Source organism: Salvelinus alpinus, chromosome 12 (assembly GCF_045679555.1).
Source record: "Salvelinus alpinus chromosome 12, SLU_Salpinus.1, whole genome shotgun sequence".
NCBI lineage: Eukaryota > Metazoa > Chordata > Actinopteri > Salmoniformes > Salmonidae > Salvelinus > Salvelinus alpinus.
This window is the reverse complement of record NC_092097.1, coordinates 11698302-11724621: the sequence shown is the minus strand read 5'-3', so window position 1 is coordinate 11724621 and position 26320 is coordinate 11698302. Positions and strand designations below refer to the sequence as shown.

The 26320-nt window shown below is 43.3% G+C and overlaps 2 protein-coding genes across 8 annotated transcripts; one reads left to right on the top strand and one right to left on the bottom strand.

Moving 5' to 3' along the window:
* Nucleotides 1-1305: 1305 nt before the first annotated feature.
* LOC139535530 (parathymosin-like) lies at nucleotides 1306-4720 on the top strand. Its single transcript, XM_071335018.1, has 5 exons — nucleotides 1306-2071; nucleotides 2987-3073; nucleotides 3452-3524; nucleotides 3646-3716; nucleotides 3850-4720. The coding sequence occupies exons 1-5, from the start codon at nucleotides 2021-2023 to the stop codon at nucleotides 3916-3918; spliced, it is 351 nt and encodes a 116-aa protein (XP_071191119.1). The 5' UTR covers nucleotides 1306-2020; the 3' UTR covers nucleotides 3919-4720.
* A 1009-nt stretch (nucleotides 4721-5729) lies between these two features.
* slc45a1 (solute carrier family 45 member 1) lies at nucleotides 5730-19147 on the bottom strand. 7 transcript variants are annotated; one of them, XM_071335014.1, is made up of 10 exons: nucleotides 18968-19146; nucleotides 11084-11548; nucleotides 10824-10916; nucleotides 10490-10714; nucleotides 9360-10249; nucleotides 9114-9267; nucleotides 8772-8948; nucleotides 7974-8179; nucleotides 7507-7747; nucleotides 5730-6624 (listed from the first exon to the last, which is right to left on the bottom strand). In XM_071335014.1, the coding sequence occupies exons 2-10, from the start codon at nucleotides 11514-11516 to the stop codon at nucleotides 6599-6601; spliced, it is 2445 nt and encodes an 814-aa protein (XP_071191115.1). In that variant the 5' UTR covers nucleotides 11517-11548; nucleotides 18968-19146; the 3' UTR covers nucleotides 5730-6598. The 7 variants fall into 7 exon arrangements, with proteins under 7 accessions (XP_071191115.1, XP_071191116.1, XP_071191114.1 ...); XM_071335015.1 differs by having other exon boundaries at nucleotides 7522-7747; nucleotides 18968-19145; XM_071335013.1 differs by having other exon boundaries at nucleotides 5730-7747; nucleotides 11084-11539; nucleotides 18968-19147.
* Nucleotides 19148-26320: the final 7173 nt, after the last annotated feature.

Sequence of the window (26320 nt, the reverse complement as noted above, 5' to 3'; positions counted from 1 at the left end):
ATACAACATGTGATGCTCCTGCCGCGACCTTAGACCAAATGATGACTGTGTGAGGGCTGTGTGAGGGCTGTGTGAGGGCTGTGTGAGGGCTGTGTGAGGGCTCACCAATGCCACACTCAATTATCTAATTATATTTACAAAAGCATCCAGGTGTTGTAAGGAATCAACTTTAAACGTATGTACAGTATGAACCACAAAACGATGAGAGACATACTGTACAATCATGGCCATGGGACACAATCTACATTGGACGTGTCATCAAATCTGTGAAGGAAACATTTAGGCCTACTTTATCTTCTTTTGAATTACTTCCGAGGCTTTGGTAGCGTTAAGTGAGAGAAGTGGCCAAATGTCCATACAAGTGCAGTAATCCAATGTGCCGTGCAACGTTTTTCCAGATTCACAAAAAAAGGAGACCACCCTACTCTCCTCCCCTCACACCCCATTCTCTTCCTGCCGTCATTGTCTGTCAGACTCAAATCAGAGAGCCACACCTTAATTGCTGACCCTACGACCAAAGCCATTGTTCTGCACGTGGACTTTCCTGCCATAGAATACGTGGCCCCAAAAAGACCAATGATTTCTGACCAGCCCTCAGCCTGTGGTCCATTGCATTATGTTTCATAAAGTTACTGAACACGGATAAAGTATCGGTGGGACACAGAATCAGTAGTTTTATGAAACATGTTTCTAAACAACTCAGAAAATAACACATAGGCCTAGTTGATCCCTTTTGAACATCTTGGCCATGTTCTGTTATAATCTCCACCCGGCAGTCAGAAGAGGACTGGCCACCCCTCATAGCCTGGTTCCTCTCTAGGTTTCTTCCTAGGTTCTGGCCTTTCTAGAGAGTTTTTCCTAACCACCGTGCTTCTACACCTGCATTGCTTGCTGTTTGGGGTTTTAGGCTGGGTTCCTGTACAGCACTTTGAGATATCAGCTGATGTAAGAAGGGCTTTCTAAATGCATTTGACTAGACATGCTGCTTGTTTCCCAATCATTACTCTGGCCCAAGAATTGCAATGGTTTACATTCACATGGATCACCATTCGTTCTTTACAGTTCAGATATTTCATATTACACAGACAGTCACAGACACAGCGAATAAGTGTAGGTAGCTTACTGGCTGTGTGCTTGTAATAGGCTTATGTAGTCTAGCTATTGTATTTAAATACAAAAGCCTCCTTCTCATTTTTTTCAAACGAGGCACTTTGTTCCTGACCTTCATGTTTAAAATAGAGAAGTCTAACCGAGGCAAGAGGTGTGGTCTAGTTAGTAAATGGTTTCACATCATATCATCTTTGTGCTGTAATTTGATACTTAGGCACTGAAGACAAAGGGATAAGCGGCTCTACCAGGGCTTTACACATGCTTCTAGATGGACGAAATCAAGGACAACTTGTTTTGAATACAAATATGTCAAAATCAAGTCCAAAAAAAATATACAATTGGCAACAGCATTAATGATAAAAAATATTGTTGTTTTTGAATGTAGGGAATGCTTGCAGTCACACAAAGGGACTGCATTCATCAAAGCGCACTTCAAGCACGTTCTTTGAATATACTATTGCTTACATTAAACACCATTAAAATGTCAAATGTAATTCATGAGAGAGAATAACAATGTTAATATCCCTAAAATACTTTCAATTTAAATAATTTAATGTTATCACATGAACACTTTCTTTATGCTTTACATCAGAGTGCACGCTTTACATTTTCAACCAATTAGGAGAAGGACAGCTGGGAGGAGCTTGATAATCGGGCTCAAATTCAGAAGATTGACAACAACCTGTCCAATAAGAACCGCTTAAGCGTGTTGGTTACTTTAGATTGTCCAATTACGTTTTAGATCGACCATCTCCATTCTAACTAATGGACTACAGTTGAGCCTAACAGATGTTGCTGGTATTCATAACTCTCTCCGCAGCGTGTTATTGAAACAGGGTATATCACTGCCATAAACATCAAACAAAGTATTTATTTCGGAAGCATATTATACCCTTAAATTAAACTAGCTATGGCTGATACCGCAGTAGAGACGACCACAACCACCGAGATTTCAGCAAAGGTGAGTTTGATTAATTTGACTAGCTAACAACTTCACTCTTCAGCTAAGCCTGTATGAACATTTACATTTACATTTAAGTCATTTAGCTGACGCTCTTATCCAGAGCGACTTACAAATTGGAAAGTTCATACATATTCATCCTGGTCCCCCCGTGGGGAATGAACCCACAACCCTGGCGTTGCAAGCGCCATGCTCTACCAACTGAGCCACACCAGCTAGCTAACTTTAGCTGTAAAAGCAAGCTACAGTAGCCAGCCGTGTAATAATAACCAAGTAGCTAGCTAACAGTAATGCTAGTCACTGTCAATGGCTGAAAAATAGTATGTATTTCTCAAACATTTAGTTAGCTATTTAACTAGTTCAATAACTTCGCTAGCTCCATTACTAGTACTACATTGATTACTGCATTGTTTTGATTTTGCAAGAATGGAATTTCACTGTACTTCAGCACGTGACATTTAACTTCAACTATTGGCGACTTGGCTGGGACTAACTTTCCTAGACAGTTATTTTTTGTCGTTAAACTTGCTACAGTAGCCACATTGCAAATGAAAGTTATTACTAGTTAGTAAACGTTAGCTAAAAAGCACCTCAAATTGAATGCGCTCGAGCTACACGGTTGCGCGATGGCGGGAAGTGATAACGTAAATCTTTCACAGTGGGAGAGAAGTGTGCATGCTTATCTTTCTTGTAGGGAACGGCGATGCTAGTTCCCGATGCCTTCCGTTGTGTGCACTTTGGCAGTGGTCGGGCATGCGCCGCTAGTAAATACTGGAGATGTGTAGAAAGGTTACTACAATTTTAACAATCCGAATTAAAGATGGCTACGTTACTTTGGCGACGATTATATGGCCACATCGTGGTGGACATGCTTCAATTGTGTCAGTGAGACAATCAAGAATAACATATTTTCAGGAGCTCAAAGAGAAGAAAGAGGTTGCCGAGGAGGTGATGGTGGAGAAGAAGGAGAACGGCAGTGGGGACGCACCTGGCAATGAAACAGTGAGTTGATGCCGAAGTTTATTTCCTTGGGAGCCTCATGGCCTTTTGTCTTGGCGCCATCATCATACAGGTGTCTCCAGACTCAGACCCAACTACCCCACCCCCACTCACTATTCTTTGTTTAGTTTGTGAAATGGCACAAATGTTCCTTAAGACATGTGTTGGACCTCATTGCATTTCCTTTTCTAATTCTCAGGGGAATTAAGTATAAACTGCAACATGTGCCCTGTTTTAACTCTGAAGCGTGTTGGCTGTAACTCTTCGGTTAACTTTTTCAGAATACTTTTCTGAAAGAAATTCCTTATCACTCATGCATACAATTTACCTACATTTATGTGAAATATTAACGTTTGTCATTCTTTGGTTCCTTCCCTCCAGCACACAAATGGTGCAGAGGAGAAGACAAATGGTGCAATTCATTCTGAAGTAACTCCAGAGGTTGAAGAGGATGGTAAATTCATGCCCCTCTTTGGACTAACAGCTGGATAAAAAATTACATGTTTAATGGTTATTTGATACATGTGAGGTGCTTGAAGCCCATGTTTTTGTTTCATTTATGAATGTGATTGCAGGAGAGGGAGACGATGCAGAAGAAGCTGCTGAGGAGGTTGACCACCCTGTGAAGCGCCCAGCTGAGGAGGAGGTACAGTTTTGTCCGATTTTAAAACCATCAATATACAGTAGTCTCACAGTAAAAGTTGAGCCATCTTTATTACTGTTTTATATCTGGCCTTTAAGTTCTCTCCTCACTTAAAAATGTTTATTTTTGCCCTCAGGAACAAGTGGAAACAAAAAAACAGAAAACAGAAAACAATGACTCAAAGGATGCTGAAGTGGAGGCCTAGAACACTCAGTCTGTACTCTTCCACAGCTCTGTCTACATGCCGTTGTCAACTTCACCTTGTAGAGCTTGTGCTTTATGTATGTTTTACAGATTTTGTTTGCCCCCAAGATATTACATTGCACTGGAGTCCTTAAACATAGTGGCCTCCTCCCTTTTTTATAAGATGTTATTTATTGGTTTCTTACGCAAAAAAAACTTGTGCAAATAGGATCCATGCTGTTTTATCAGTATGTTAGTTTGTGTCTGTATGAGTTAAGCACATTCTCTACTTTGTTACTGCTGACCAGTTGATTCAGAGGCAGGCAGCTGCACCCTTCTCCACATTTTCAAGGTGACCTCAGACTCACTAAAGACCAAAGATAAGTTTTAAGCAGGGGTTAATGGACTATTGTTAGCATTATTAGTTGAGGCTTTTTTAATACCTTTTGTTTAGTGCTGCTGCTAGTAGTTAATCCTTTGTCTGACTGATCTGTTAACACAACAATGGCACAAATAAAAGAACACCTCCGTGATCAAAGATAGCTTGATCCTGTTTAGGGGTCTGTCTTCTGCAATGTTAATTACCCCCTCTTAATTGTTAAGGCGTTGGTCATATGTTTTGTATGCATTTTAAAACAAGTTTGTACCCAAGATACTGTTTTTCTGTTTCATTTTCAGTTATTTTGAATCAAAACAACATTCCCAACCTAGTGTTTTTTCTCTTCTAGTGCAGTTATATTTCATGATTGCTATTTGGTTGCTTTGGCCACTGCTTTGTATATTCTGGTTGTTGATGATTAAATAAGTCAGTCTTGTCTTTTTAACCATGGTGTTTTGTTTTTGCATACGCTGTAGTTAAATGTGCTGGATATTTCACCTCTGTTTAAAGGGCAATTCTGCCACTTTTCAACCAATTATTCATGATCTTCAGTGCCATACTAGTGTCTACATATCTGTAAACAGTAAGTTTCTATGGTCTGCGGTTAAGGTCCTAAAAAACACTTCTCTGTGACATCACAGGGTAGAATCAAATTAAAATGTCAAACCCTGCAATGAGTTTCTAGCCATAGAGAGGATATTTTCTTGCTCCCCACGTCACTACGAATCTCAGGGTTTTAAAAATCATTGCTTTAACTTGATATCGGGTTGAATTTTGTACCTTTTTTCAACAAAACAGAAATGCGCTGTTATACACATGTACATTTACATGTAGACACTGGTATTGTGCTGGAGATAATGAAAATGAGGTTAGTGGTGGAATTGCCATGTAAGATGCTTTACAATGTAAACACCAAATTACAATTGTGACTAACACTAGTGTTAGCAATGAAATAAGGGATGCTTTCGGTTAACAGTCCTACCCATGTAAAGTACCTGATGTCAGTTGATTTAATATGGCATAAAACAGAATATGGATGGGAGTAATTCCCAAGATGATTTTGTAACTGGGAAAGGGGTGATTCTCATAATCTGGATTTAGCCTCTTTTTTTTCCATAGAACTACACTACACGTCAATCAATTGAATGCAGTTTACAGACCCATCTAGTGGTGTAAACTGGTATTGTAGGTCAATTCAGGGTAGGTTTGATTTCTGAGAATCGTTTTTATTTGATGGAGGTTCTATGTGGATAGAGGTGTTCTGATAATGACCAGTTATGAAGATTACATATCTTAATGCGAAATACATAATAGCTGTAAATCTAATACCAATATTTTATAACATTAAGCCTAAAGGACACTTATATGCATAATTATCTGCATAGAGGAGACCTCTAAGATGTGTGAAGTTCTATGATAGTGAGTTTAATAAAAAAGGACAATAGCCCAAAAAGTAAAAAATTATCATTTTAATTGAACTCAACCCTGAAGTAGCTGTTACAGTAATACAGTTAATATTGGAATTAAGGATGAAGAACATCAGAAAACACTATTGTAAAATACTATAAATGTTATTTTGTTGAATTGAAGCAAGTTGCAACAGCATGATGATCCATACAGTTGCTGTTTTCTCAAAAGAAACCAGTCAGAAACATGACATCATCATGGCACGTGTCCAGTCTGTTATGGAGGCTTTAGTGGTAGACCCTGATCAACATTCCACTGAGGCATCAGCTCTAGATGACTCATGACAGTGGGGTGTTTCACGGTGGTGGGTATTTTAGTGAAACTCACAAATGAAGCTGAACGCAGGCATGAGTTATTGTTAACAATTCATTCAAAAAATGCCTGTAAACAGTCTCAGTGTCAATTAAGTGATGTTCAAGGCAAGCAAGTTTTTTTTAGCCTGTCAGATTTTCTCAATTGAAAAGTAATTATGATTTCACCAATGTTTTATAATTGGCTGATTGATGTACATGGAAGATGAAATGTTATTTGAGCTGTTTATAATCAAATGAATTGAGTGAATAAATGCAGCAGCGTGTGATGAGACTGGATAACTAACCCAAATGGAGAGGGTCACTCCAGTGAGCCAGTTTGGGTTGTGTGGTGAAACAAGCCTAAACCATAACTAAAGCATGCGCCTTAGCGGTGAAAATAAGCACTTGCTGTTGGCAAATATGAACCCAAAAGTCTTCCCTCTCAAAGTTGTCCAGCGCCATCTTAAGCATAGTTCACATGCATCTTCCTGAATTCTTTCTCGCCACCAAAACAACAGATTTGTTGTTCTTCTTTTTTGTTCGGTTTCCGATGGAATGCCGAATCACACCCCAGTTTCAACTTCTCTTCCTGGTAATGACAAGAATCACTGTCATTACAACAGTCACGCCAGAAGCAAGGTGACAGGACAGAGTGATGTCCATGGCTTAGTAAAGGGTCCATCTCTGTGTGTATGTTTGTAAACGCAGTAGTGAGTGTCAAGTCAAAATGGTAATAAATAATGACCATAATAATCTGAGTGCCTTGTGTGAAAGATGTAAAACCTCAGAGGCACAGTTTGGCTCTTTATTGTTCACATAGTACAAACTACATTGAGTGAGGGTGGACCTATGGCTTGCATGTGTGTGTAAATGTACTGTAGATATGCTACTGTGCTTACATGAATTCAAGGCTTCAAGCAAAAGGTCATTGGTGACACATTCAGACAGTCCCTAAGCCTGTCTACAGTGGGATGATAGTGTGCTGACTCAGAGAATCAGGCAGGTAGACATTCCCTCGGACATCAGACCAAAACAGAAGATGCAGGGCATTGAGGCTACAGCGCATGCATATATTAGGCGAGGCCAAAACAATTAACCCCTTCAAAGGTAGTTTTAATTTATTCCTGATGTCCTGGGGAATAGGGGCTGTAGGGCCGTAAGTATTTAGGCACGCACAAAATGAACATAAGTGGCGCTTTTTAGTGGAAATTATGGGAGAGAAATACGTGGACACACTCTTAACACACTGCCACCGCAGAACGGTGGCCAATGTCTGTCTGTCGGTCTAAGCGGAGCAATGCTAAGTAGTGCGAGAGAGTACAGTACTGTATGTGCTTTGCAGAGAGACAGAGTGTAGGCTATATGCGGTGTGCGTTGTGACAGAAGGCTGCAGTGTGATAGTGTGTAGTGCAGTGTGAGAGAAAAGGGGGGGGGGGGGTCTAAATGTGCACCAGTAGTGGCTGGGTCTCACTTTCAGAAGGCTCACCCTCAGGGGGGGGCAGGTGGTACACCACGCAGAGGGAGGAGTACAGACAGCCCACGAATGACATCGCGCTAGAAAAGTACATCACTCCCTGGGCCCCGCCCACCAGCGAGGTCAGAGGTCCCATCGCCACGGAGACTATGATCTGAGCTAGGAAGTACTGGCAGCTGAGCAGAGAGATGTCCACCCCCATCCCTCTCCTGGTCCCTTCCTCTGACGAGCCACAGAACTACACAAACACACATGCGGAGAGAGACGGCACATGTATGATTAATACTGTGAACACTTTTACAACAAACACATTTTTACAAATAAATCTAGAAAGACACAGTACTGTGCCAAATCAAAACACTTGACCAATACTGCATAAAATACTTTCACAAAAACACAATTCAGAACATTATATAATATGTTCACATTTTTGTGTTGTATTCAGTGTATTCCCATTCACTAACCTGTGGGCTCTGGTAGTATTCACACAGCAGAGAGTAAGGCAGTGTGCACAGAGAGGAGAAGAGCACCCCGTAGGTGACACAGAGCGACAGCACCACATAGAGGTTGGTGGAGAGTGTAGCAAGGCCCGTGCCAAGGCCAAACGCCAGGTAGGCAAAGAAATAAAGAGAGCGGAGGGAAAAACGCTCCTCCAGCTTCTCCAGTATGGCTATGAATAGAAACAAGAGGAGAGGAAGATAACAGAAGGGAAAAACCTGTAAAACAACTATATCTGATAAAGAATCTAAATGACGGATGTTGTGTGAGGTGTGTGTTCCATTGTCTGGATGTGTGTGGAATGTCGAGTGAATTTACACTTGCTACCAGACTGAATAATCCGCTGAACATGCTCAACAGTGACAATGCGGCAGTTAGCCAGAGCCTCCCTCCTGGACTGACGGAGGAAGAAGGTCCCACTGGCCACGGTCAGTGGCCTCGGACAGTTAGTATCACTGATATTTGGCAGTCTCTGCAATGTATATAGGCTCACAGTACGTGGCCTCCATTTTGCAGGCCTGCCTAAAACTAAAGCAAAGCAACTGGCTAGGTACGGTTCTTTTTCAGCTGTTATCGGCAACGTAGCTGTTTGGAGAACAGGGTGTTTTCTGTATCCTTAAGTGTCCATGCATACAAAGACCTTTGAAATGTTTGAATCCTTCTTGAAAGTAATGTGATTTGTGGATTCAAATAAATATTAAAAATATGTGTTTTTCTTTTAGTGTTTATGAGTGTACTGATGTGTGTGTGTGCGCAGGACTCACCTGAGTAAAAGGCAGCACTGAATGCATAGATGCACATGCCCCAGCAGCCCATGCTAACCCCAGCATTGTAGCGTTGGTAGGCCTCAGAGTCATGGGGTGCTCTTGGGTCTCCCTCAAACACTACCTCCCCCATAAAGTCAGTGTAGAACAGCAGCATGCCCTCAAAGGACAGCCAACCTATAGGATCAAGACAGGGTGGCATATGGCTCATATTTACATAGACATACTCACACAGCTTACACTGGAGTACAGATAGGTTGCGGTGACATCATCACTGGTGATTTTAACCGTAGTAGGCTTACAGACAATAAAACACAAGCACATGAGTGACATGAATCTCACCCAAGAAATGGTTAGTGCATAGGCTGCGCAGTGACGGAGGCATCCTGTAGATGGCGATACACAGTAGCCTCATTGACATCTGTGAATCTGCTGTCTCCACATTTTCACTCAGGTCACTCTCATAGCGCACCCCATTCAGCAGAATGTTTGCCACCTTTATTACAGGAGGAAGAAGAATCAGATACATTAATTATCTCAACATGATGATTTGTTAAACTAATCAGAGGAATTAAACTCCAGGCTGACCTGCTGACTGAAGGTCACCGTTCTTCTGCGGCCATTTTCCAGCCCTTCACCTTGGATCACCATTGGCTCCTCCACAAGCGCAAGGCTCTGAGGGCGCTTCAGGATACCAGCGGACGAACCTCGATGGGACCCTGCCTCCATCTGAGCCTCCCCGGCCTGAGCCCCGGCCTGGGATCCTGCCCCAGCCAGGGCCACTGTCCCAGCCACGGTTAGTGCTACAGCCACGGTTAGTGCTCCAGCCTGGGCTACTGCTCCAGACTGTGACCCAGTTCCAGGCTGAGATCCCTGGGGAGGTGGGGTGTCCCCTGGAGGCAGTGGTCGGGCTGCAGTGTCCTGGTCAAGAGGCTGTGGAGATGGCTGTCCGGTGTAGCAGTCGATGAGCACACTGTCTATATAGGAGGTTCCCAGGGATGAGGCGAACTCATTGATGCCAGTGAGAGAGTTATCCCGACTGATAAAGCTGCCATATTTAGGAGTAAGGGGGCTGAGGGGGGAGATGGGGCTGGTGAGTCCGGCACAGAGGCGTGCGTTGGCACTACAGGAGTGTGCCATGGGGTTAGGGTTTGAGGGGCAGGGTTCAGAGAACTGGTAGCTATAAAGCCTCTCCTCTGCCTCTTCCTCCTCCAATCCCAGGCTTGCCCCCGGAGGGACAGGGGGAGAGGGGGGCAGAGGGAGGCTGGGGCTCTTTAGAGAGTTTTTAGAGTTCTTCTGAGTCTGCATCTTTGGCAGGGGCCGCTCGGGGATGCTGTTGAGGGTCATGCACGTGGCAATGACCAATGTGACACTGGTGAACATGTAGATGACTCGAAGTTGACCTCCCATTGACCTCCCAAACTCAGTGTGGTCCCAGTTAATTCCACCCACGATGTACCCGAATCCACCACCCAGGCCTGCATAGAGCATGCGGGACATAATCATCATAGAACTGGTCATCATATCAGTGACATTGATTATGCTATCACTATCACAGCTTAGACTTATTATATATGTTATGTTTAACTTTACATTGTCAGAAGTGTTTTATATGTACATTTTACTGTCTCACCTACCAGTGGTGAGTGTTATAGCCAGCCAGTAGTGTATAGCGTTCCCTGACTGACCAGTAGTTAGTGCATACAGTGCTCTCTAACCTGCCAGCAGTGCGTGAATATTGAGACCACGGTCCTGGTCCTCTGGCAGGCACACGTCCATCATGTAGGCGTGGCTGGGATTATCTGCCGAGTCCGCACAGAAGTCCATCAGAACCACTCCACAAATAGTCAGTATGATGCCCCACTTGTGATTGGTTGCTGTGTCTGCCACCGCAGCTCCAATGTCTCGCCCATTCAACACCATTGTCAAACCAAGCAGAGCTCCTACAAAGTTAAAACAGAGAACTCCACTTCAGGACTACAATATTAGTTAAAAACAGGAACAGAGTTTCACCAGAGGAGGGAGAGCCTTGCAAGACAGAATATTCCTTACCAATAGCCAAGGCTAAAATAAACGGTCTCCGACGGCCAAAGCGGGATGTACAACGATCACTCCAAGCTCCTAGGAGAGGCTGGACCAGGAATCCTTAAAAACATGAGAAATTAGAAGGATTTAGGGGCACTCAATGGGTAATGCTGATGGGAACAGCAATATAATCTAACTCTACTATTCAAAGCACAGTTATGCATTATCTTTATCTAATCAAACAGGACTTTCTGTATCTACTTCATCTCTCCCTGCCACTTCATTACCCAATATAGGACTGATGAACCACACCAGGCTGTAGAACTCTTCGGGCAGACCCATCTGTAGCAGGACAGGGGTGACATAGGCCGTCTCCATGGCGTAGCTGAACTCAATGCCAAACAGGACACAGCCGTTGAAGAGCAGCTCAGGGAAGGTGCGGCGAGGGGGCATCTCACTGAGGTCCAGCTGATCTAGGGGGCAGGGGGTGTTGGGCGGGGGGGGCGGGGACGGTCTGATCAGCTTCCGCCGCTTCGGGTGTCTCTGGAAGTTGTTGGCACGGTGACTCAGGAGGCGTGTGGTAGACGATGGGAAGCTGACGGTCTTGGGCATGGAGCTCCTCCAGAGACCATTTGTGGCACCCAATGACCTCTCTGATGACCTCCCTCCTGGGCTGGCCAACAGGGGGTCACTGGGGGTGCCCATTCCTGGAGATGACATCACTCTGCTGGGCCCAGTTTACTCTGGACACACTAGGAGATTCTCATTCATAGATCAAAATGCAATCACATGAAAGTTTAAAAGATAAATGTACCATTTTATGAGGAAGACTGTACTGTAAGGAGGCATATCAATAACAGAATTGCAGAAATGACATCCATAAAGTATTAGTATCTTTGGCAAGCTACTTTTAGAGGACACTCAAGGTAACATCTGCTCATATGGCTAGTACTGTAAAACAGGAGAGGAATACGTAGACACCAAGGTAACCGGCAGTAAGGCCACTGCCAGCCTATGATGGCACTATGCTCCTCATGGGCAAAACGCACTGCAACAAATGTGCATGTTGATGGTGCCCATGTGCTCTAGTACAGCAGTGTGGTATGCGGCATCGTCTCTCACCGTGGCTTTTTCGGTTTAGATTTTTCATGGATGTATTTTGCCCACGTAACAAGCTAATCGGATGCGTAAGAGCTATAAAAAGCCATTGGCACAAATCGTCTCAAATAAAACGTTTCAACATGCAAGGCTACACATTATTTACTTGTGAAACACACGTCTTTAAACATTAAAAACATGCCAAGCATGTGACTACGGCTTGATAGGTCTGGTTTGTCAATTTATTTTCCAATTGTCATCGACGTTATGTCCCTTGACTTGAAAACATTTTTGTTCTCGAGTCAAGGTGAAGATTATACAATCGAATTAACACATGGTCTTAGACAGGGCAAAGCGTGCAAATTGGAACATTAAAGAAATTACCTTATCACCGTTTCTCTGTCATTTATTTCAGTATTCTCTGTTGGTAAACAAGTCAATCATATTTATGATTTAGAATATTTACGTTGGATGAGAGAAATACGTTTTTTTTTCTCCCTTAGATGCAGTCATCTCCCTTCTTTATCCTCCGTCCCGTTTCCTTCCCCCACTCTTCCCGTCCCTCACCCGTGACGTCACCATCACCCCTCCTGTTCCCTGCGCTTGGTTCTTGGTAGACCTGCAGCCTCAGCACCAATACATATGAAGTTACCGTCATCCATATTTAAAGGCCCAGTGCAGTCAAAAACATGACTGCCTGTGATATATATATATATATTTCCACACTATGAGGTTGGAAGAATGGCACTGGAGGGGATGGACGCCGTTTTATGGGCTACTAACCAAATTGTGCTATTTTGTGTGTTTTTTCGTGTTGTTTGAGGCTTATTTTGTACGTCATGTTTATGCTACCGTCTCTTATGACCAAAAAGAGCATCCGGATAGCAGAAGAGTGATTACTCACCTCGAACTGGACAAATATTTTTTCTTTAATGAGTCTGACCCAAAGGATATAATGTTGCTCCCGGACAAAGGCCAAATCCTCGTCATTCGCATGAAGAAAATAAGTAAATACAGGGGCTCATACCAGGGTGCCTTGTGAGAATTCGTCAGCGAGTGGGTAACTCGCTTCTAACATGCATTCTATTGGCCAATGAGCAATCACTGGAGAATAAACTGGATGAGCTCTGTTCGAGACCATCTTACCAACGGGACATTAAAAACGGTAATATCTTGTTTCACGGAGTCGTTGCTGAACGACAACACGGATAATATACAGTTGTCTGGGCTTTCCATGCATCGGCAAGACAGAACAGCTACGTCCGGTAAGACGAGGGGTGGGGATGTGTGTCTATTTGTCAATAACAGCTGGCGCGCGATGTTTAATATTAAGGTAGTCTCGAGGTATTGCTTGCCTGAGGTAGAGTACCTCATGATAAGCTGTAGACCACACAATATACCAAGAGAGTTTTTATATTTTTCGTAGCTGTCTATTTACCACCACAAACCGACACTGGCACAAAGACGCACTCAACAATATAAGGCCATAAGCAAACAAGAAAATGCTCATCAAGAAGCAGTGCTCCTAGTGGCCGGGGACTTTAATGCAGGCAAACTTAAATCCATTTTACCTAATTTCTACCAGCACGTCACATGTGCAACCAGAGGAGAAAAAAAGTCTAGACCACCTTTACTCCACACACAGAGATGAGTACAAAGCTCTCCCTCGCCCACCATTTGGCAAATCTGACCATAATTCTATCCCCCTGATTCCTGCTTACAAGCAAAAACTAAAGCAGGTGACTCAGTGACTCACTCAATACAGAAGCGGTTAGATGACGCGGATGCTATAGGACTGTTTTGCTAGCACAGACTGGAATATGTGCCGAGATTCATCCAATGGCATTGAGGAACAGTGATGTAAAGTAAAAATGTAAAAATATTTTAAAGTACTACTTAAGTCGTTTTTTGGGGGCATCTGTACTTTACTATTTATGGCAACTTTTACTAAACTACATTCCTAAAGAAATAATGCACTTTCTACATTTTCCCTGACACCCAAAAGTACTCGTTACATTTTGACAGGAAAATGGTCCAATTCACAAACTTATCAAGAGAACATCCCTGGTCATCCTTACTGCCTCTGATCTGGCGGACTCACTAAACACAAATGCTTCGTTTGTAAATTAGTGTTGGAGTGTGCCCCTTTTCATCCCTCAATGAAAATTGTGCTCTCTGGTTTGCTTAATATAAGGGAAGTTGAAATTATTTATATTTTTACTTTTGATACTTAAGTACATTTTAGCAATTCCATTTACTTTGATACTTAATTATATTCAAAACCAAATACGTAGACTTTTACTCAAGTAGTATTTTACTGGGTGACTTTCACTTTAGTCATTTTCTAAGTATGACTATTTAGTACTTTTTTTCCACCACTGTTGGAGTATTTTATTTTATCTTTAATTAACTAGGCAAGTCAATTAAGAACAAAATCTTATTTTCAATGACGGCCTAGGAACAATGGGTTAACTGCCTTGTTCAGGGGCAGAACGACAGATTTTTACCTTGTCAGCTCGGGGATAAGATCTTGCAACCTTTCGGTTACTAGTCCAACACGCCAACCACTAGGCTACCTGCCGCCCCTTGAGGAGTATACCACCTCAGTCACTGGCTTCATCATTAAGTGCATCGATGACGTCGTCCCCACAGTGACCATACGTACATATCCCAACCAGAAGTCATGGATCACATGCAACACCAGCACCGAGCTAAAGGCTAGAGCTGCCGCTTTCAAAGAGCGGGACACTAATCCGGACGCTTATAAGAAATCCCGCTATGCTCTCAGATGAACCATCAAACAGGCAAAATGTCAATACAGGACTAACATTGAATCATACTATACCGGCTCTGACAGTCGTCGGATGTGGCAGAGCTCACAAATTATTACGGACTACAAAGCCATCTGCTGCCCAGTGACGCGAGCATACCAGATGGGCTAATTACCTTTTATGCTCGATTCGAGGCAAGCAACACTGAAGCATACATGAGAGCACCAGCTGTTCCAGACGACTGTGTGATCATGCTCTCTGTAGCCGATGGGAGCAAGACCTTTAAACAGGTCAACATTCACAAGGTCGCAGAGTCAGACAGATTACCAGGACGGGTACTCAGAGCATTGGCAAGTGTCTACACTGACATTTTCAACCTCTCCATGACCGAGTCTGTAATACCTACATGTTTCAAGCAGACCACCATAGTCCCTGTGCCCAAGAAAGTGACGGTAACCTGCCTAAATGATTACCGCCCAGTAGCACTCACATCGGTAGCCATGAAGTGCTTTGAAAGGCTGGTCATGGCTCACAACAGCATCCTCCCGGACACCCTAGACCCACTCCAATTTGCATACCACCCCAATAGATGACACAATCTCAAATCGCACTGCACACTGCTGTATCCCACCTGGACAAAAGGAACACCTATGTGAGAATGCTGTTCATTGACTACAGCCCAGCATGCAACACCATAATGCCCACAAAGCTCATCACTACTCCAACGAGCCTGGGACGTAACACCTCCCTCTGCAACTGGATCCTGACGGGCCACCGCCAGGTGGTAAGGGTAGGCAACAACACATCTGCCACACTGATCCTCGACACAGGGGCCCCTCAAGGGTACGTGATTAATTCCTTCCTGTACTCTGTTCGCCCACGCACAAATCCAACAACAACATTAAGTTTGCTGACGACAACGGTGGTAGGCCTGATCACCAACAACGATGAGACAGCCTATAGGGAGGAGGTCAGAGACCTGGCAGTGTGGTACAAGGACAACAACCTCTCAACGTGAGCAAGACAAAGGAGATGATCGTGGACTACAGGAAAAGGTTGGCCGAACAAGCCCCCATTCACATCGACAGGGCTGTAGTGGAGCGGGGTCAGGATTTTCAAGTTCCTTGGTGTCCACATCACCAACGAACTATCACGGTCCAAACATACCAAGACAGTTGTGAAGAGGGCACGACAAAACCTTATCCCCCTCAGGAGACTGAAAAGATTTGGCATTGGTCCCCAGATCCTCAAAAAGTTATACAGCTGCACCATCGAGAGCATCCTGACCAGTTACATCACCGCCTGGTATGGCAACTGCTCAGCATCCGATCGTAAGGAGCTACAGAAGGTAGTGCGTACTGCCCAGTACATCACTGGGGCCAAGCTTCCTGCCCTCCAGGACCTTTATACTAGGCGATGTCAGAGGAAGGTTCCAAAAATGATCAAGGACTCCAGTCACCCAAGTCATAGACTGTTCCCTCTGCTACCGCACGGCAAGCGGTGCCGGAGCACCAAGTCTTGGTCCAAAAGGCTCCTTAACAGCTTCTACCCCCAAGCCATAAGACTGCTGAACAATTAATCAAATGGCCACCCGGACTATTTGCATTGCCCCCCTCCCCCTTTGTTTTTACACTGCTGCTACTCGCCGTTTATTATCTATACATAGTCACTTTACCACTACCTACCCTAACGTTCAAAAGTTTGGGGTTACTTAGAAATGTCCTTGTTTTTGAAAGAAGAAAAAAATTGTCCATTAAAATAACATCAAATTGATCAGAAATACAGTGTAGACATTGTTAATGTTGTAAATGACTATTGTAGCTGGAAACAGCTGATTTTGAATGGAATATCTACATAGGCATACAGAGGCCCATTATCAGCAACCATCACTCCTGTGTTCCAATGGCACGTTGTGTTAGCTAATCCAAGTTTATCATTTTAAAAAGGCTAATTGATCATTAGAAAACCCTTTTGCAATTATGTTAGCACAGCTGAAAACTGTTGTCCTGATTAAAGTAGTAATAAAACTGGCCTTCTTTAGACTAGTTGAGTATCTGGAGCGATTACAGGCTCAAAATGGCCAGAAACAAAGAACTTTCTTCTGAAACTCGTCAGTCTATTCTTGTTCTGAGAAATGAAGGCTATTCTATGTGAGAAATTGCCAAGAAACTGAAGATCTCGTACAACGCTGTGTGCTATTCCCTTCACAGAACAGCACAAACTGGCTCTAACCAGAATAGAAAGGAGTGGGAGGTCCCGATGCACAACTGAGCAAGAAGACAAGTACATTAGAGTGTCTAGTTTGAGAAACAGACGCTTCACAAGTCCCCAACTGGCAACTTCATTAAATAGTACCCGCAAAACCCCAGTTGGTGTTTTGCTGGCCAGTCTAGTTCATATTTTAGTCCTTCACGCTCATACCATTCCCCAACAGTCCTAGCAAAATTATTGCTCGAGAATTTGCTTTTTGCTAAGAAGTTATTGTTGTTTCTTTTTTTGTATAATTTCAATTGAAAACAATAGCAGTAAGGTACTTAACTGTTACCCAGAAATTATTTGATATTGAGATAAAAACGGCTGCATTGGACCTTTAAAATTATTGCCAACAGCACTAACTAATAGTTAAAAGCAGTACGGATATGTCAACCATTTACCATACATATTAGCCTGGGCTTAGACTACCTAGACAAACATCTGCATTTATTTTTTGTGCTGTCCAGACAGTTTAAGCCCAATACGCAATGGAGTTTCATAGAAATGCTCTCTGATAGAAGTACAGTACCCTAGTAGTTTTATTTTCATAAACCATAATGAGCAGCATGAAAGCTGATGCCAATACTGTCTTCACCTGTTAATCTTTGATCTCACCAACATTTAATTATATAACACTTGCCACATCTTTGTTAACTTATGCAACTTGTAAACCCCAGCCACTATCGAAGCATGAGGTCTGATAACACCGGGTTCAGAGAGAGTTTCTATCTACAAGCCATCAGACTGCTGAACACTTGAACTGACAACCTGCTCTGATTCTCCGCAAATGAACACACATGCACTCAACTCACACTACCACCCACACAGACATAAACTACATCCACGCACACACATCTGCTGCCTACAGACTCTTATTGAGTACCACAGTATGAGTCATAATACCCATAAAACCTAGCGGTAAAACAAGGAAATGGTTCCAATCGTTTTTCCACCATTCATTTTTCCGTAGGGGATTTTAGAACTACTGCATTTAAGGTCTGTGTTTCGTGTAGGCTTACCCTGGCGTGATGTTTTGATAACCGTGCAAATCTCTCTCGGGCAAGGTAACTTAACAATACATTTGCCTGTAATTACCCCCCCAAAAATGTTACGCTAATTAGCCGCTAATGTGGCTATCATACAGAACTACACATCCTGTCCCAAGCTTTGATGTAATCATTCAAGGTGCAGGGTGTGGAACAAATCTCCACGCAAACTCTCATCGACAAGTTTAAAGTAGCCTAACAAGTAAATGATATCCTTTGTTTCTTGTGTAAATAATTGATAAGGATACAGCTAGCTAAATATCGCCTGGTGGGCTAACAAGTTAGTTACCTTGGTTGGCTAGTTGGCTACATTAGCTAATGTTGCACCGTATCTCACCATGGTGTAGTCGGACTTTCCCAATAGGCATATTAGATAGCATGTTAGCACTAACTAGCTAACATTAAATATTCCTGCCCAGGTGGACTAGCTAGCATGTCACCACCCGTGGTGTCAGGGGAAAAGTCTGAATACACAAATGATGAGCTAATGTAACTACCTAGCTAGACGTTACTTAAATATTCCTGCCCGGGTGGGCTAACATTAGCTAGCATGTTAACACATGGAAAAGTTTGACTACACGAAAGGTGAGCAAATGTTAACTGGCTCACTCAAAGGACTTGTGGGCTCAATGTTTTCCCATTCAAAACAAATGCTTTTGTTCCAAGAGTGTATCTGTTGTACATTACTAATCTGTGTGAAGTCAGTTATGCATGTCAGCAGGGATGGAAATTAGGCTAGTACTTTTCAGACTGGAATAGGAGACAATGTGCCAAATTAGCCTGACAGTAGTGAAATTTTGCATTTCTAAACATCATATGCCACCAATTTAGGACCTGAATGTTACCAGGGCTGGAGGAAATCGTAGTCTGCTGGCCAGTACATCTGTCTTTTTCAGAGGATCCCCTATCACTGTTGGTCCTTCTCAGTGACCTCATGGTTAAGGGTTGTAACTTTCCACTTTAGAATCAGAAGTACAGCCGTATAGCTAATTGCAATACTTACCCTAGAATGTCCTGATCTAGTTGAGCGTTCCAGATCATTTTTCCATTCCAGCAGAAATGTCCCATTCACATAGTTGTCACGTCTACTCCCACTACTCCTCTCTGGCGTGCGTTGTCGCCAGTTGTGCATCATGACTACACCTGCCACCATCGTTACACGCACCTGCGCCTCATGACACTCACCTGGACTCCATCACCTTCCTGATTACCTCCCCTATATCAGACCAGCCTTTGTGATTGAATTTATGTTAACTACATTACTTCAGTTGGCTGCTTCGAGCGAAACCTCAATGTAACATAATCTATTCTAGGAGCCTGTTTGTGTATGATCTTTATTAACTGTTCACTTGTTTTTCAACCATGTCAGCTACAGGCAGGGATGACTGGGGCCTACAGCAAGTAAGACAGGGGGGTAAGAAATAATTTAAACATCACAGCTATTCCAACTGAAGCCTATGGGAAAGTTAAGTAAATTACTCTTACGTAGGGTTGCACATTTTGGGGAATATTCAGAGGTGGAAACTTTCCATGGGAATTAATGGAAATATATGGGTATTAATAACATTTAAATATTTTTTTTTGCATTGGATATTTATCATATGGAGACAAACAAACCGTATCATAAGTATACATAATTGCAAATTATTAAATCCTTCCAATAGAAAAAAATAAATGTGGGGTTACAAAATGAACTTTAATTAAATCAGCTGTCCCCCCCCCCCCCCCCAAATGGTCCATCGCATCTCCCAAAAAATGTTTTCATTTGTAAAATGATACTCTAGGAACTAAAGCTTTGGTTGTCTTCCTCTCAGGCTTCCATGTCTTCTCCCTGGACTTCCTCAATGTCCAGCTCTTGAACATCAGACTGAGGCCTCATCTTCACTGTCACTTCCCAACCTTGTTGAGGATGGCTCGTTGTCAGGCTCAAAAAGGACCAGTTGTGCTCTGAGGTGGCTGATGTTGGTGGGATTTGGAGGATGATGGAGGCAATAGAGGAAAGAGCCACAAAGTCCCTCCCACCAGGTGACTGATCAGATATGTTGGCACGACTGCCATATTGCATCTCCATCCCAAAGCCCTTGCTTGGAAGTGTACTTTGCCAGACTGCCAAGTTCCTTGCCCTCATCCAGGCCAAGGTGGTGAGACACGGTAGTGATGACACCATAGGCCTTGTTGATCTCTGCACCAGACAGGATGCTCTTGCCAGCATACTTGGGGTCCAACATGTATGCTGCGACGTGCATGGGCTTCAGGCAGAAGGCTTCATGCTTCTTGATGTATGTCAGGACTGCAGTTTCCTCTGCTTGGAACAACAGTGAAGTGGGCAGGGCAGTACGGATTTCTTCTTACACCTGCAAGCAGCGTCTGAACATCAGACAGGATGGTATTGTCTCCCTCAATCCGTGCAATGGCTACTGCTATAGGTTTCAGGCTGCTAACCACTCTCTCCCGAAATGCATCAACCCGGAGGATCCTCTTGATGGGGCTGTCCATATCGGCAGACTGTGATATGGCCATTTCTTGGCGAGACTCCTTACCCTTCCAAGAGACTGTCAAACATGACAACACCACCCCAACGGGTGTTAATGGAAAGCTTCAATATGGTGCTCTTATTCTTCTCACTTTGCTTGCTGAGGTAGATTGCTGCTATAACTTGATGACCCGTCACATACCTAACCAATTCATTGGCTCTCTTGTAGAGTGTATCCATTGTTTTCAGTGCCATGATGTCCTTGAGGAACAGATTCAATGCATGAGCAGCACAGCCAATGGTTGACGTGAGGTTAGGACTCCACTTTAGACCAAGCAGCCTTCATGTTCGCAGCATTGTCAGTCATCAGTACAAATACCTTCTGTGGTCCAAGGTCATTGATTGCCTTCAGTTCATCTGCAATGTAGAGACCGGTATGTCTGTTGTCTCTTGTGTCTGCTCTTGTAGAATACTAGTTGAGGGGTGGAGATGATGTCATTAATTATTCCTTTCCCACGAACATTCGATCACCCATCAGATGATTGCAATAGTCTGCTTTCTCTGATTTGCTTGACCTTCACTTGAACTCTGCATCCAGCAAATGAGTAGATAAAGCATGTATGTTTGGAGGGGTGTATGCTGGTCAAAGAAATCTTTTCCAATACACATTGCCTGTGAGCATCAGAGGTGTACCAGTTGCATACACAGCTTGAACAAGACATTCATCAGCGTTTCTAACTGTGTTCCTCCATTTGAGTAAAAGAAAATCTGATTCCAGGAGGACCATGAGCTGTTGCTATCGATAAGGTGTCTGATTCATCATGTTCACCTCGAATAGAAGTAGAGGGATTTTTGTCAGAGGTTGCTTGTTGTGAGCACTGAGGGAACTTTATGCACTTGGCCAGATGATTCTGCAACTTTGTTGCATTCTTCACATATGATTTGGCACAGTATTTGCAAATGTACACAGCTTTTCCTTCTAGATTAGCTGCAATGAAATGTCTTCACACATCAGATAGTGCCCGTGGCATTTTCCTGTAAAGATTAGAAAAAAACAAATACAATTCCATGTACAGATAAATAGTTAAGCTGTTAGATTAAACAACTCCTTTGTAAGATAATAAATAAAATAAAATGAAACATGTATAGAAACAGGTTTATTAACACTCAGTTAGCAGGCTCAAGCAAACTAAAACCCACATGGTAGCAAAAACTAACTAGCAGAAATTGTTAACAACTATTACTAGCTACTATTTACTAGCTACTATTTACTAGTTAACAAAAAATCATGTATATCATATAAAATATATTCACCCCACCCAGTATTGTAATCAAAACTTACCAGAAACCATGTAGTCCTTGGCTCAGACAGTGTAGTAGTATGGGCTCGATAGCATCTCATTAGTGCAAGATCTTGATAATCAGCTGTACATGTGATGGAAGAGTTCACTGTACATGCAGAGGGTTGCAATTCCGTTGAATTGGGGTAGTTTAACCAAAATATGCTCAAAGACTTAGAATTGGCTTGTGTATCCCACAAAAAAGGTTCTCTGTCAAGTAACTTTTGTGGTGATTTTAAGCAAAATTCCCAGTCTTAACTTCCCATGGAAATTTTTGCAACCCTACTTGTATGTAATAGAACCTTTTCTGGGAAGTGTGTGTGCACGTATGAACTGTGGAATATTTTTGGACCATTGGCTTCCCTGAAAACAGGTCCTGACAGGAGGAGGAGCAAAATGAGTGTCAGAGGCCGTCACGCTGGATGGTGCTGGAGGCTTTGGTTGTCCTCACAGCGAAGACGCATGTGCTGACCTTGTTGCCAGTAAAGATGGTCTTCACGGAGGCTATAAAACCCTCTGTCCTTGATATAGAAATCCTTCTACTTCACCGCCTCTTCAATGGTAAGGTCCCTTGCACCATAGGGACACTTGACCTCCACCGCTGTGGTGCCCACCAGACCATTCAGTGAGGCACCCAGGATCCCAGACCTGTGACCCAAAGCCCTGACTCCTGCACATTCACCCCTGTAGCCATTTTGAATGCCTTGATTCCCTCCTTAATCTGTGCCCCACTTTACAGACAACACCCCATCCATTGATTGTGATGAGGATCCTTTTTAGCAGTGACGGAGTAACGCGCTTGGCCCTAACCGCTGCTCCATAATTGCCTGCCGTCAACCTCCCTCTCATGGTGTGCCAGTTGGGGTTGATGCACTGTCCAACTGTTGCCTGCCGCATAGCCTCCTGCTGCTCCACTGACATCACCATGCCAACCAGGATGTCTGCATGCCCCAGGTGCCCTTGTTTTTTTAAACAATGTCCGGTACTGACGGAGGATAGCGTTTTTGTTCTGGCGCAGGTTCAAGGAGACACGCCATTCCACTGAACCTGCCCCGGAGATGGTTTCTTAGCCACTGAAGATCCTCCTCAGTGGGCTCTCGGGACAGAGGGCTGTGTACAGGGCCTCTACTGACTGCACCTGGTTGGGCACAGCTGGCTTCCTCCACTTGCATTCCACATCTGCAAGGTCAACATTGTGAACTGCCAAGATAAGCTGCATGGCTACACTTACAAGCTCCACGGAGTCATTCACATGTGGTAGAGGGAATCCCCTGGTCACCTATAACATCCTGCCTCTTGGCAGGTCTCTAAGTGCCACATGCCTTTCAATGCAAGAAATGTGCTATATACTGTGAATAGTTAGCTTTATGACATTGCATCTGTAGAATACTTAAGCTGTCATTTTCACAAGTGCAGTTTTCCATAAACTTTTAATTGATAACTTGGGATTTTACCACTTGACATATCAATCATATATTGGGAAGGATCCTATACATCAAGACTGAATGCATGTACCACTCTGAATAAATACTGTGCCTTTCAATATTTGTCTCTGGTCATGAAACTACAATACAGGCTGGATGTCTAAAAGTCAATTCTGAATGTCAATAGACTTTGATTTAATTCTCATTAATGACAACATTCTGGAACTGAGTTCTCTTGTGTCAAAATCTGGTTAATGATTATATAATTAAGTGGTTCTTTTCTTGAACGTTGGCAGCTATAAAGAACACATTATATTGCTAAGATGCTTTAACTTAACTGCTACACAACTCAGTGGCCTTGTGATTAGTTTTGGCCCTGAGACTGGAAGGTTGTGAGTTCAATCCCTGGCTGAGTCATCCCAAACACTAAAAATGGGATCTGATGCGTCTCTGCTTGGCACTCCGCATTAAGGAGATAGATTGGGGATAAGGCTCTGCGATAGACTAGCGTCATATCCAGGGGGTGTACTTGTACATCAAGCTACAGAAACAGGAGATGGGCTCCTGCCCTATGAGCCAATGCTACTTCACTCAACAACCCAAACATTATCCCTCACTATAGCTGCAATTCTCCACATGGACAGATTTAGGGGTCCTCGCTCCCTTTTAATGCTCTTATGCTCATCCTTAAATTCCATAAGGTCTGAAATGGACCCAAGTCGACATACTGTACAATTATCAAGGCTAAGTAACACTTTTTAATCTACTATAGCTAGCTAGTTAAAGTGTAGTCAGTAGCTAGCTGAGACGGAAGAAGTAAAACGCTGTATTCATTTCCCTGGGACAAAACACCTCCCTCTGCAACTGGATCCTGGATGTCCTGACGGGCCGCCCTCAGGTGGTAAGGGTCGGTAACAACGCATCCGCCACGCTGATCCTCAACACGGGGGCCCCTCAGGGGTGCGTGCTCAGTCCCCTCCTGTACTCCCTGTTCACTCATGACTGCAAGGCACGACTCCAACACTAAGTTTGCTGACGACACAACAGTGATCAACGACAACGATGAGACAGCCTATAGGGAAGAGGTCAGAGACCTGACCGTGTGGTGCAAGGACAACAGCCTCTCCCTCAACGTGAGCAAGACAAAGGAGATGATTGTGGACTACAGGAAAAGGAGGACCGAGCATGCCCCCATTCTCATCGACAGGGCTGTAGTGGAGCAGGTTGAGAGCTTCAAGTTCCTTGACGTCCACATCACCAACAGACTATCATGGTCCAAACACACCAAGACAGTCGTGAAGAGGGCACGACAACACCTATTCACCCTCAGGAGACTGAAAAGATTTGGCATGATCCTCAGATCCTTAAAAGGTTCTACAGCTGCACCATCGAGAGCATCCTGACTGGTTGCATCACTGCCTGGTATGGCAACTGCTTGGCCTCCGACCGCAAGGCACTACAGAGGGTAGTGAGAACGGCCCAGTACATCATCGGGCCAAGCTTCCTGCCATCCAGGACCTCTATACCAGGCGGTGTCAGAGGAAGGCCCTAAAAATTGTCAAAGACCCCAGCCACCCTAGTCATAGACTGTTCTCTCTGCTACTGCACTAAAAGCGGTACCAGAGCGCCAAGTCTAGGTCCAAGAGGCTTCTAAACAGCTTCTACCCGCCAAGTCATAAGACTCCTGAACAGCTAATCAAATGGCTACCCAGACTATTTGTATTGCCCCCCCCACGCTGCTGCTACTACTCTGTTATCTATGCATAGCCACTGTAATAACTCCACCTACATGTACATAATTACCTCGACACCAGTGCCCCCTGCACATTGACACATTGACTCTGTACCGGTACCCCTGTATATTTACTGCTGCTCTTTAGTTATTTGTTTTTCTTATCGCTTACTTTTGTAGGGATTTTCTTAAAACTGCATTGTTGGTTAAGGGCTTGTAATTAAGAATTTCACTGTAAGGTCTACACCTTTTGTATTCAGTGCATGTAACAAATACATTTGATTTGATTTCAATATAGCACATGGATTAATCATGAATTGGGCACAGGTCTCTGATCGCGCTGGTGAACGGTAGCTGACAGTGTTGGCTGATAATGACATGTAGGTGCTTCCTGCAGGAAGTTGTAGTCGTGCTGAGGTCTTCTCTGTAGCTAATTAGCAGTTCACTTTTTTTTTTGTAAATCGAGGCGAATATATTGATAATACTCACCTTGTCCGTGAGAAAATTACATGGTTATCAAAACATCACGCCGATGTAGGCCTACACCAAACACATACTTCGTTTGAAGTGTTTGTAAAATTCACAAAGTGAAAAATGAAAGCTGAATAAAGGATTGGAACCATTTCCGTGTTTGACTGCTAAGTTTTATGGGTGTTATGACCTGTCTACTGTACAGGACTATTATGATTTCTAAATATTGCACAATTTGAACACTTGCCTACCAATCCCACCTTCCCCAAAATACGTGTAAATATTGGACAAAAAATGGTGGATTCCTGTATTAGGTTTATGCTAAAATAATTATTATATTCTACTGGGCCATTTACTTTATGTTCGTATTCTTATATTTTATTACTTCTAGTTGTTGCATTGTTCGAGAAGGAACCTGCAAGTAAGCGTTTCATTCCACCTGTATGCAACCTGGACTCAGGGGTAGATATAACATAATACATGTAAATTCGTGATATTTCAGTAGTATAATATGTTTCATTTTATATGGTCTGTATTATTTTGTGGATGTCCATCGTCCATTTCATGTTATATACTACCAATTACAACGAATTAGAATTAGAATTACTACAATATGTTACAAATTGCAATTTGTACTATATGTTACAAATTCCAATTTGTTGTGGCTAACGCAAACCTTAGCTAGATGGCTAACATTAGCTAGGCTAGTGGTTAGGTGTTAGGGTTGGCTAACATGCTAAGTAGTTGTAAAGTAGCAAGTACCTAAAGTTGTCTGTAATGAGATTCAAACACACAACCATTGGGTTGCTAGACATTCACATTATACACCCACACACCCTACTGTCTGCCTTAAGTAACATTCTGCCTTATGTAACCAAAGATAACATATCATACTAATTTGAGAGTCCCGGATTTA